The sequence below is a fragment of the Ochotona curzoniae genome, unplaced genomic scaffold, assembly GCF_017591425.1.
Source record: "Ochotona curzoniae isolate NIBS_2020 unplaced genomic scaffold, NIBS_Ocur_1.0 contig_3622, whole genome shotgun sequence".
Classification (NCBI taxonomy): Eukaryota; Metazoa; Chordata; class Mammalia; order Lagomorpha; family Ochotonidae; genus Ochotona; species Ochotona curzoniae.
In genome coordinates this window covers 28,231,256-28,244,159 of record NW_024465926.1, presented here as the reverse complement: position 1 = coordinate 28,244,159, position 12,904 = coordinate 28,231,256, and the positions used below count along the sequence as shown (strand labels likewise).

General features: G+C 50.4%; 1 protein-coding gene across 1 annotated transcript in view; it reads right to left on the bottom strand.

Annotated features, from left to right (window-relative positions):
• Positions 1–1,277: 1,277 nt before the first annotated feature.
• ABCC11 (ATP binding cassette subfamily C member 11) overlaps positions 1,278–12,904 on the bottom strand; it is a 53,608-nt gene continuing 41,981 nt past the window's right edge. The window contains exons 23-29 of the mRNA XM_040982187.1: positions 11,608–11,697; positions 10,066–10,255; positions 8,313–8,472; positions 4,304–4,382; positions 3,625–3,738; positions 1,481–1,645; positions 1,278–1,370 (exon numbers count right to left, since the gene is read on the bottom strand). Of these exons, the coding sequence (XP_040838121.1) occupies positions 1,278–1,370; positions 1,481–1,645; positions 3,625–3,738; positions 4,304–4,382; positions 8,313–8,472; positions 10,066–10,255; positions 11,608–11,697 (891 nt within the window). The remainder of the gene's footprint in view (positions 1,371–1,480; positions 1,646–3,624; positions 3,739–4,303; positions 4,383–8,312; positions 8,473–10,065; positions 10,256–11,607; positions 11,698–12,904) is intronic.

Below are 12,904 nucleotides of genomic sequence, written 5' to 3'. Positions count from 1 at the left end.
ACAACTACTGTTTTGGCCCTTCCCGGCAACCATATCTCTTCCTCCTTCATGAGGTAAAGCATCTCAATTTTTTATTATTATTTTTTAAAATTTTTATTGGAAAGTCAGATATACAGAGAGGAGGAGAGACAGAGAGAAAGATCTTCCATCCGATGATTCACTCCCCAAGTGAGCGCAACAGCCGGTGCTATGCGAATCTGAAGCCAGAATCCTTGAACTTCTACAAGGTCTCCCACATGGGTGCAGAGTCCCAAGGCTTTGGGCCACCCTCCACTGCTTTCCCAGACCACAAGCAGGGAGTTGGATGGGAAGTGGAGCCGCCGGGATTAGAACCGGTGCCCATATGGGATCCTGGCACATTCAAGGTGAGGACTTTAGCCGCTAGGCCACACCACCGGGCCCAAGCATCTCAATTTTATTAAAGAAACTGCAACCTTTATTCTGAGTCTAGGTGATTCGGAGCAGGTGACCCCATCATCATGCCTGGGGATGGACACGCAATGTGGGCCTGGAAAGTCACTGGCATATGATTGGTGCAGAGATGAGCATAGGAGCCAGGCTGGCCCAATGAGATTTAACCCTGGAACTCTGGCCGACATTACTGCAGGGAAAAGATCCAAGGATGCTGAGCTAGGAGGCTGTAAACGTGGAGCTGCTGGTAGCCATGTTGCCACCAGGAGGGTAAAGACAGACAAAACAAGAGAGAGAGTCGAGAGAAGAGAGTCCACAAGGAAGTCATCTTCTCACGATGTGCATCCAAACCAGGACGCCCTCTGAAGTCCTCCGTTCCAGGCACCTGGCACATCCCCTGCTCAGAAGTACACTTGGAGTAGTATCTGTTTCCTGCAATTGAACAAGTAGTCGCTAACAGAAGAAGCAAAACAGGGGCTGTGCCTTTGTTTCCTTCATTTTACTTTTTGCAAAAGTCAAATGTGATTTGGAGCACTTCTAACACAAACAGGAAAACCACCATGAGCTTAGACAGCGTCATGAAATTGTTCAAGATGGAAGGGAAGAGGAGATGAGTGCCCACTTGGCCTGATAATCTCAAATGGTGTTAGTGGGGTTTCAGAGTTCTGGAGAGCCATGGAGTGGTCTACTTGAGGTTTTATTGCCTCAATCTCCTTTGTTATCCCAGGGTCCCTTCCGCCCACCTCAACTTCAGCCCTACTCCAGGCAACAGGTGCCACCTCTGGACCAGAAGGTTGCAGACTACAGGCCTGGCCAATGCTTCGGGTGGAGTAGCTCAGCCATTGGCTTCCTTTTGTCGCCGCGTCTCAGCTCAGTGAAGAGCCGGTTGTGGCCAGCAGGTTTGCAAACAGTGATCCGGGCTGCTTCTGCAGGACCTCGGGTCTGTCAAACTCTGCAACCTAGACAGTGAAGAAAGAAGGGGAGAAGGCAGGGGCCACAGCTGAGCTGGGTCATCCCTGCTGCCACCAGCCATCCCTGCTCCCGCCAGCCCTCAGGACAGGCCTCTCACCTGCCCATTGTTCATGACCAGGATGCGGTCACAGTTGAGAACGGTGGTGATGCGGTGGGCAATGATCAGCACCGTACAAGAGTGGAAGGCCTCCCGGATGGTGTGCTGGATCAGGGCTTCCGTCTCCACATCGATGGAGGCAGTGGCTTCATCAATGAAGATGATCTGACCAGTACAAAGCAGGGGTGAAAGAGCAGGGGTGAAGGCAGACTCTTCTGGCCCAAGCGACCCACATCCGGCCCTGGCTCTACCCCAAGTTCCTGAGTCCATTCTCCCTGCAGGCTCTCAATTCCTTAGCTGGAAAAATTAGGGAGCTGAACAGAGTTCAGAGAATCTGCCTTCTAGAGAATCTTGCCCTTGAAAGAGAGAGGCAGGTGTAAGCGAAGAGCTAACTGTGCTGTAAGGAGACTTCCTGTGCTATAGGCTGCCTTCCTACCTACCTGAATGTAACTAAAGCAATGACTCCCTAAGGGGAGCATACGCACGCCCCACCATGGCCACACGCTGCCAGCATCTCATAGATGCATCTCATAGAATTTTGAATCGAAAAATTTTTCATTTCTTTGGAAACGTAACATTGCTTGCCTGCCTTAGCAATATGCACTAGAGAACTTTAGCTCAGAAAGTACACTTTAACAAACAGTGGCGCTCAGATGGGACTGTTTTGCAAATGGAAGCATCATTAGTAAAGCTCATCGTAGTCAGTGCACAGAAGCAACAGAAATCTTCCATTGTGAGCAGGTGTTCAGCCTGGCAGCTAAGGATGCCCAGCTTTGATACCCGTCTCCAGCTGCCAGTGAATAAAGACCTTGGGAGGCACCAGGTGCTGGCTCAGGTGCACTGGGTTCCTGCCACCCTTGTGTGGCAGCTGGATTGAGTCACCTGCTCCCTGCTTCAGCCCTAGACCAGCACTGCACATTGTAGACATCCAGAGAGAGTGGACCAGCGCATGGAAGAGGAGAGTTCTCTTTCTCCCTCTGCGCTCTCAAAGTTTGCTAAGGAAAAAAAAACCATAAAGTGGTGTGTCCACATTTGAAACACAATAGAGAGCAAGCAATTTCAGCTCCAAGTGGCTACACGCTGGCGAAAGAAGGAACGGACACATTGGGAAAGTGCTCCCAAGTTCTAAGTTCTGATTGCTCCCCAGAAGGGGAAAAGTCCTACTTCTTTGAAAGCCATGGCCCCTCTCTTTAGCGCTCATTGACACTTTTCCCACAGTGTGACAGCCTGCAAGGAATGTTTTTTTTTTTTTTGCATTTGTCAAGAATTAATCACAGAATGTGTGTATGTGCACGTATAAATGTGAGAGTATGAAGGAGATATAATATGCATGGGTATGTATGTGTGTTTGTTGCCTTATGTGAGAGAGGTTTGCTCCTGGAAGCTCCAGATATTGACATTCCCCAGTATTTGGAAAATTTTGAGAAACGCTGTTACTTTGAGCTTTTAAAAATCATGGGAACCACATTGTAATGCAGTGGGTTATCAGCTGTCACCAGCAATAGCAGCCTCCCATCCCACGTTGGTGTCAGTTTGAACACTGGTTGCTCAACTTCTAGTCCAGCTCCCTGTTAATGCCCATGGGAAAGCAGAAGATGGCCCAAGAACATGGACACCTGCACCCACGTTGGGGATCTGTATGGAACCAGGCTCCTGGCTTTGCCCTGGCCTACCCTCTATGTGTGTGTGTGTTTTTCTCTAACTCTGTCTTTCAAATACATAATTTAAACAAGTCTTTAAAAAAGAAAAAAAGATGATTTTCCCTGAGTCAGCTGTTCTCTGATTCCACTAAAGCTTCAGGAGCCATCCAGTATCCAGTTCAAGAAGAATGGACAGTGGGTAGTTTCTGAATCAATGAGTCCTTAACCTTGTCCCCTTTCTGAAAAAAAAAAAAAAAGAGCATCCTGACTAGCAATGGCAGAGCCATTCAGCTCAACTGTGGGTCATCAGGGGCATCAGGGAGCCAGCTACTTGGCTTCACTCCCACCAGGGTCACATGTGCACTGGCCAACTGCAAATCCACTGAGCACTTTGGAGTTTGGGGCAGGAAGCATGACCATAGGTCCCGTGGTGGCAGACAGGGAAAAAGCCAGGGTGGTGCATCCTCAGTGGCTTCTCCCGTCAGCCAGCCATGGCACTCTCACCTTGGAGTGGCAGAGGAGAGCCCGGGCAATGCACAGCAGCTGCCTCTCCCCCACGGAGAAGTTCTCACCGTTCTCCACGACCAGAGCCTGCAGTCTCTCTGGGAACTTGGAGATCTGCAATGCGGGGGAAGATACGGATTACACTGGCCTCTCCTACCACACAGTAACACTGACAGCCCTCATCACCTCTGGTCTCCTGGTCCCCAACCAGGCCTGACCACCCCAAGGCCTTAGCGTGCACTGGGTAACACCTGGAATGTTCTCTCCAAGGTCTTGTTCCAGCTGCCCCTGCGGTGTGGTGTCTGATCTCAACTGCTATAACCAGAAAGAGGCCCAGCCTGGCTGCCCATCTGGAAGGAGCAGCTCCCCTTATGTGTTTTGGGGCAAAGGGGAGCATGACTGCATCAGTGGTGCTCACCTTGCCTTTATCGTCCACCGACCGACCGTGAACTTGAGAAGAGCAGAGCACCTGCTCCTCCCTGCTGTGCCCTGGGCCTGGAACGGTGCTTCCTGTATGGCTGGTATCCCAGGGCCAATGGCCACTCCTTAGGAATTCCAAGTCAGCCCCAGTCCAAAGCCAGGCATTTGGAATGTTCCATAAGGGAGCCCCACCCCAAAGGACAGACACCTCTGTTGAGAATTAGGTCAAGACCGAGAATCAGGCCTTGTAGCTACTCACAGTCTTGGTCAGGAATGTTCTCTCCAAGGCAGCCCAGATTTCCTTGTCTGTGTGGCAGTCAAAGGGATCGAGGTTGGATCTGTGGGAGGAAGCTTTGTGTTTGACTGTCACTCCCAGCCTGTGAACGCCCACAGATACATAGAGATGTGACCATGAACAGTTGGGACCAGACTTCTGGGTGCAGGGAAACAGGCAGCCTCCACAAGGGGCCATAACTGGGGCCACAGAGAGCACTTCCACTGCCTCCCCAACCCCTCATATTCTACAAGCAACAGCCCTCAAATTGTGGCTTGGGAGCCTCCCTCCAAACCCATGTGTTCAAGGTGGGACTCTCCCACCCACCCCAGAGATGGGACATGTGACTCAAATATTAGCCAATCATCACGTGGTACTCTCTCCGGCCAGTGTGATTAGTTTGGGATGGGAAGGTATCAGATCGGAATCTCAGGAGTTGAAAGGTAATGACGAGGGAGGAGACATGTTTCCTCTTGCTGCACAGAACAGGCAGCCTTGCAAGCATCCTACTGAAGGAGGGAACATGTGGCAGGCACAGCTTACAAAAACAGAGCTCCTCCACTCCCACAGTGACCCTCTTGGCTCCACAAGTCAAGAGAGGACTTCCCTGCTTAAGTCAGTTGGGCAGTGTTTCATTTGTGGGAAGATGTACACGTCATGATGTTTATCATTGCAGCCATTCATGAGTGTGCAGTTGAGGAGCCTTGTGTCATCATCGCCTATATCTAAACCTTCTTTATCAGCCTCCACAAAGCCTCCATTCCATTAAACAACCTGGAAACTTCTATTCGACTTTGTTTATGAACTAGCCTACCCTAGTTACCTGGCATAAATGTCTTTCTATGTCTGACTCACTTAGTTTAACACAATGCTTACAAGGTTATCCATAGTGTAGCCTATGTGGAAAGATGATTCTTATTAAACACTGAGCAGTATTGCACTGTCTCTACACCATGCTGCCTTTGCTTGGTTAACTGTTGATGTATAAACTGAGTTGATGCTGCCAATTGGCTATGATGAACATTTGCCCCTTCAACTCTTTGGGGCACACAAGTGGAACTGGAAATGCTGGGTTATGTGATAGTTTTAACTTTAACTTTTAGAAGAACTACCAGATTGCTTTCTGCAGTGACTGAATAGTTTTATGTTCCATTAGGAAGGCACAAGGTTTCCAGTTTCTCTCTATCCTTGCCAACAGTATGTGTGATTTGTCAACATTAGAACTATTCCAGTGGGTGTGAAGGGGATGGCTCCCAGTGGTAGAGCTGGCCTTTGCTGACTCTGTCAGTGAAAAGAGCCCTAACTGATCACCAGTCAACAACTATCAAGTTGGAATCTAGCTGGACTGTGCACCTGCTAAGATCTGCACTTCGCACTTTGACCTGGCTGAGGTGATGTAACACTTTCCTGTTATGTAAACACACAGCTCTGATGGCAACTGGCTCACCTCTGCTTTCTGTCTCCCTGGTTCTGGCAGCCTTGCACAATTGTGGGCAGGGCCAGAATGCACTGAACAAACAGCAGGCAGAATGTCTTACTGGAGTACATTCGGTAGTCTCCAAAGCATTTTCACTGCTGGACACTTTCACTGCTATAAATGGGTATATTTCCCTCATTGATGAACGAATAATGTGTATCAGTATTAAACTTCCTGCTTAAAAGCACATCACTAGCCAGTATGAGAGTCAGGCTGGAATCAAAGACACCCAAGAGGGATCTTAGGGGTCAAGTTTCCAGTTCTGGGTTCCAGCCCAAGGTTTCTTCCCAAAGCAAGTTGGAGTATCACAGGCTAAGGACTTGGACTATTGCAGTCTATCTTTACCACTTGTTTGTTCATCCTTAAGTAGCTCACTTTCTTCTCTTAATTCCTTTTCTTCACGTGCAAATGGGAATCACAAAACAAATTCACTGGACTGTTGTGACAGTTAAATTATATACTACTTGCATTTTAAAGCATATACTGATGCATATAAATGCCCAATAAATGCCTCTACTTTTACTACTACTAAGAAAAAAGCACAATGGATTTCTCCAAGTTGTAGCTTAATACAGAAATTTCTCAAGAATCTATCATTCCCTTAACCTAGCACAGTCACTCGTAAGCCTGTACTAACATACCTGCTGCTCACACTTCCTGGAGAGACCTCTCTGCTTCTGGTGGAAAAACTCCAACTTCTCGTTCAAGACCCTATTCAAATACCTGTTCTTCTGTGTAGTCTTTCGGATTCACTCCGAGTTGTTCATCCCACTTCACTGACATGTCCCATCTAGCAATTATCTTCTTATACTGTGATTCACTACATCTTTCAACTATTCAAAACCACCCTCCCCAACTACACTATGAGCTCCTGGGGAGAGCAGGGACAGTGTGCCTTCAAAACAGTATCCCAGTTACCCCAGGCTGAGTTTCTTGGGGATTCCCCAGCTAGATCACTGGATTCAAACCCTAGCAACAGGGAAAATTATAAGACATGTGATCTGACCTTGGAGTGCATGTGCCTGGACTGGGTCCCCTCAATTGCTAATGCCTGTGCAGTGGACAGCATTTCCAGATGCACACAGGAGATGTGACAGCCAGCTCAACTAGGTCAGCAGGGGATGTCGGCTACCTTGTCAGAGCATGGAAAGTAAAATAGGTTGGACAAATCTAGCCAAACTTTGTAACGTGTTCCTGGGTCTGTGGTTGCATTAATGTGGACTTGGTCAACCAACAGACTGGATTTTTTTCAACCCTGGTGCAATGAAGCCAACAAGTTCTCAAAGCTACAACACCTACTCAAGTAACGCCCTTGGAAAACTCTTCCCCACACTGGGGTCTCTAGGGCATCATCAAAGGACCACCCACCATATCCAGATGCTAGTATAGTTTGACAAGCAAGGAGCAGTCTCCTCCCCAACCTCCACTGAAGAACTGAAACATCTATCCCACCACTTTTCTTCAAGCCTTGACCCATACCACTCTAATCAGAGGCACACATGACCATGCATACCTCCCAACTGTGTAAACACTAGTAAAAATAAAATAAAACATCTTTTAAAAGGCATCTTTAGCATTTAACATCATATCTGGTCCTGGAAGGAGCTCAGAAAATGCAGATTAGAAACCAGCACTGCATTGGCATCTATAATGCCAGCACTCCATACTGGTGCCATTTCAAGTCCCTGCTGCTCCACTTCTAACCCAGCTCCCTGCTAATGGCCTAGGGAAAGCAGCAGAGGATAGCTCAAGAGCTTGGGACCCTGCCACTCACGTGGGAGACTTGCATGAAGCTCCTGGCTCCTGGTTCTTGCCTGGCCCAGCCCTGGCTGCTGTTGCTGTCATATGGGGAATGAACCAATGGTTGAAGCATGTTTCTCTCTCTCTCTCTCTCTCTAACTCTTTGTAACACTTTCAAATGAATAAAGCCTTTAAAAAAGAAGGAAAGGCAATTTAAAGGGATTGAAAGATGCATGAATGATGGATGGATGAATGCTGAAGAAATGAATAACACGTGAATGGTAAGAGAATGATGAAAGAATGAATGGTGTACGAATGTCGAAGGAATGAGTGATGGATCAAAGGTGAAGGAGTGAATGACGGGTGAATGTTGAAACAATGAATGGAGTGAACGCTGAAGGAAAGGGTATCACAGGAGTAAGTCCCTGGGCTCAGACACCCCCTGGCTGTAACACTACCCAGGTGACACTGCTGCCCATCTCACCCCCACCATCACCCAAACCACCCACCTTCAGCGGGCTTTCCGATGCTTCACAGTCCCCAGACACCCAGTGCTCCTCACAGCTGAAGGCCAGCGGGAGCATCCCCGAGAGCGCACAGCTCAAGTGCTGAGCAGCTCAGCCTCAGAGCAGACCACGTGAAGCAGAGGGCCCGCTCCAGGGCAGTGGGCTTCACCAACCCCGCGGTCAGGTCCTTCTCACGTCGCAGTGGTCCAGAGCGCAGGGAGGAAAGGCCTGGCGGGTGCGCCGGGGATGGACACAGACGCTCTGCACGAACCTGATGGTCCCCGAAAGCAGGATTGGGTCCTGTGGGATGACAGCCAGCCGGGAGCGCAGATCCTGCAGGCCCACGCTGCACACATCCACTCCGTCAATCAAGATGCGGCCGGCAGCAGGCTCCACCAAGCGGAAAAGAGCTGTGCCCAAGGAGGACTTCCCTGCCGGCAAGAGAAAGCCAGTCGGTGCCCGCTGAACGGGTTCTCCTCCGCCAGGCGCACCTCTGCCAGGCATGCGCACCTGCCATGTGCCTCCAGCTCCTGCATCCCTAACGGGTAATAGGACTGTATTATTGGTGGTGCAGCTTTCCCACAGCCCGGCTCGTAGCCGCCACAGGCCAGCTCTCTGGCCTAACAGCTAGCACACAGCCCTGTGGGTTTTCTTACACACGCAGTGTTATGCTTATTTTAAAATTTCTTTCCAATATTAAAAAAAAAATGGGGGAGGGCTGCTGATGTGGCCCCTTGGGTTACATCCCATTTGAATGCTGGTTCCAGTTCCAAATGCTTCCAAGCGATTGGGCCCACTGTGTCCATGTGGGAGACCTGGCTGGAGTTTCCGACCATGTCTGTTGGCTTGGCCTGGCAGTGTCTGTTGAAGTCCTTTGGGGGAGTGAACCAGCAGATGCAACTTCTCTCTTTCTCTCTCTTTCTCTCTCTCTGTGTATGTGTGTGTAAGTCTGCCTTTCAAACAATTTTTATTTTACAAGAAATAAAACACTACTGTCAGATCCCATACAAAAATCACAGTGCACATTTCTCTTGAAACTCAGAACAGATAGCAGGAACTGGAGCTCAGTGCGGCTGCATCTGCACTGCAGGAAGCCCAGCGTCTCTTCTTCTGATGCACCCCCATGCCACCTATCCATGTCACCTGCCAGAAAAGCCCCCAGAGGCATTTGACTTGGCGACTTTTGCTCTACAGGAGAAGGTGGGAGAAGAGAAGAGGTGTCTGTTCTGTCACCCTGGTGTTCCCGAGTACATCCAGTGCTAAGTAAAGCCATTCAGGCAAACATGCTGTGGTGGACCCCTACCTGCCACAAGCATCTCCAGCCCAGATCTCAGGTCACTGGCAGATTGAAAAATCAAAAGAGAGCAACATACAAAAGAATGCAGTGGGGAGCCTTTCAGCTCATGGGGGAACCAGCTGTAAGGGTACCAAGCAGGTAGACCCAGGAAAGCTGGAGCCACCTCAGGTAGCAACCTGAATGAGGCAGCTCTGGGGAACTCAAGTGGGGGCACGTGGTGTCTTTAAACAAGGCAGAGAGGCAGGAGGAATGACATCTGAACCAGATCCCCCAAAAGCAATAGGGGAGAAAGGGAGGCAGGGAGACTAGAAAGGTTTGAAAGGGGTAACAGAAAATGAGAGGAAGGAGAACGAAGAGGCAGACAGGAACCCCAGGGGAGAAGGGAGAGAAGGTAGGAGGGAAGAGAGCTCAGATTCCTCTCCTTGCCGGCTTCTCAGCCTAGCAGAGGCACCCCTGCCCTACCCCCTCCTGGGCAGCTCCTCCCACGTCTGAGCTGCTGGTCCACTGCTGCAGCATCTCAGCCCATCAGCCTGTACTTCCCTCCCCTGGGACTGCAGTGCACACACTGGCCACTTTCCCTGTGACCTTGGGGACCTTAGGTTTCACCCCCTAGCAGCTGCCTAGCACAAGACCTGGAGTAGAGTAAGGATGAGGGACAGGCAGGGACCCCCAACTCAGTCTTGCACCAAAAGGCAAGGGCAGGATGCTGCCAGGATGCCCAGCTCACCAGAACCTGTCCTTCCCACGATGCCCACCACTTCTTGGCTGTGAATGGTGAGGTTGATGCCATTGAGGACGATGGGCATGTTGTCTCGGTATTTCATGTGATAGTCCTGGAACGTGATTTCCCCACGCTGGGGCCAACCCTGGGGACAGCTAATGCCTTCCACGTTCAGAGGAGCCTCAGGCACACACAGCTTGTTTGTAAAGAAGGAAAAAGAAACCAAAGCATTACTGCCATTCTCCATCCATTATCCACTGTGGACTTGCTAGCCTCTGGCTGCTGCACCACCATCAAGGCATTGCTGGGGGATGAGAGGATCACCCCAAGAGCAACATCTACCTGCTTTCCTTCCCTGAAACACACAGCATCTTATCCCAGCAGGTGGAACTCTTAGAGGGAGTCCCCTTGCTATCAACAGGACAAATGTCCTTTTCTGTTTATCAGGTAAAGAATAGAATCCAGGGCCCGGCGCGGTGGCACAGTGGTTAAGGTCCTCGCCTTGCACGCCCAGGATCCCATATGGGCGCCGGTTCTATCCCGGCAGCCCCGCTTTCTTCCAGCTCCCTGCCTGTGGCCCGGGAAAGCAGTTGAGGACGGTCCAAAGCTTTGGGACCCTGCACCCGCGTGGGAGACCCGGAAGAGGCTCCTGGCTTCAGATCGGCATAGCATCGGCCCGTTGTGCTCACTTGGGGAGTGAATCATGGGACGGAAGATCTTCCTCTCTGTCTCTCCTCTCTGTATATCCGCCTTTCCAATAAAAAAAATTTAAAATAATAATAATAATAATAATAATAATAAATCTTAAAAAAAAAGAATAGAATCCAAAGCAGCAGAGATAATAATGTTGGGATGGGGATAAGCTGTAAAGCCCAGAGCCCAGTGCAAACCCTGTGTGTGTGTGTGTATGTGTGTGTTAATGTAATCTACTTGCAGGTTGCACAACTACGTCTTCCTAAGGACTCAAAGGAGGGGCATCTCAGAGATGAGAGACAATGCACATGACTGGTCCAAGGAGCAGAGTATGAACTTGAACCCAGGCAAATTGGTGACAGAGTCTGTGTCCTTAAATGCTGTCACTTGGACATGAAAGAGCAGTTGTTACCGCCATTAATGAACTCGTCATCTCTATAAAGAACAAACAGTTGCCTCCTGTACCCATGAAGATGGAGGGATGTGGACAACAGGAGACAATGATTAGGAGGAGCTTCGAGATCATGAACAAAACTGGAGGAACATGGGCAAAGACCGCTCAGGAGCCCCACCTGCTTCCGGGGGGGAAAAATCTCAACCACATACAGAAAAGGGCAGGAAGAGGACATGCAGAGGTCACAGAAGCCCTGCCTACCTAGTAGAGCTCCCATCAGGACCCAGGCCAGGACCCAGGCCTGCACCCTCCAGGACCCAGGCCACCCCCCAAGACTCAGGTCTCCACTAACTAGGACCCAGGCCATCCCCCAGAACCAAGACCTGCACCCACCAGGACCCAGGCTGACACCCACCAGGATCCAGGCTCACACCCACCAGGGGATCCAGGCTTGCACCCACCTTCATGTACTGCAGTATCCTCTCAGCGGCTGTGAAGTGCGCCTCTGTCTCCGAACCAACCCGGGTCATGGCCTGGAAGTTGGATGCCATCTAAAAGGAAGCGTGGAGAATGCTGGGGTGTACTTGGGCTCACAGCACTACTGACCAGCCCCGGTGGCCCCTGCTCACACCAAGGCAGGTGCCCCACTGGGATAGGGTCGAGGCCTCTGGGGCCTCTCTATCCTTCTCTGAGTTCAGCTGCAGCAGAGCCAGGCAGCCCAGATGGAGAATGCTTCCCAAGGACATCACTTCACCTCCGGCATGCTCTAAGGGCTTCCTGCTTCCTGCCCGGAAGTCTGGGCCGCAGCACAGGCACCCACCATGTACAGCGCACCCATAGCCCAGGGGAGCAGAGGTCACAGAAAGCAGCTGAGACCTAACAAGGAACGGGAACCCAGGCAGAATGCAAAATTGATCCTCCCGCCCAGGGGATAGAGGATGTCAGGGAGCCCTGGGGACCTATGGAAGGGACTTCCAGGGCCCTTGGGCAGAGGCGCTCCTGCTCTCTCACTCCTGTTTCCTGAGAGCATCTACCAGATAAGCTTGCTACGCCCCAGTCCTTGCTTCACTCCCTGTCTGCAGGAAAATGCAGGCCACAGAAGCGGAGGCACTTGTGGGACCTGGAGTCTCCAAGAGAGAAAACTGAGGCCAGTGTGGTAGCACAATGGCCTAAACTTCCACATGCCTTGCCAGCATCCCATTTCACAGTGCTGGTTGGATTTCTACCTGTTCCTCTCCTGACCCAGCTCCCTGCTTAGGCAGCAGAGGATAGCCCAAGTGCTTGGGTCCCGCACCCAGAGAGGTGACCCAGATGGAGTTCCAGGCTCCTGACTTCTTTGGTTTGACCCAGGCCTAATAGTCAGATGGGGAATTCTGGAAAACTACTCCTCATTCTCAAAAAATTCTTTTTTAAGAACCTTGCTCTATCTAGCTTTTGGCTATTATTGGGTGAAAATATGTTTGCTGGAGCTGCAACAGCCATTTGGTGACCATGAGGGACATGGTCATTTGGTGAACCTTGGAGGGCAAACCAAGCTATAGACAGCGGAGCAGGAAGATCATGGGTTCATGCCAGGCCAGGACATTAATAGACCCCAACTGTGCCCAGCCTCTAGTTACATGAGACAGTAAGTTCCCAAACTGTCAGTGTGCACAGGATGTGTGTATGTGTGAGCACATGGATGCTTGTGGGTGTGACAGGACATGTGTGTTTACATGAAACACACATGTGTGTGAGTATGAACCTGCAGCAGAAGCT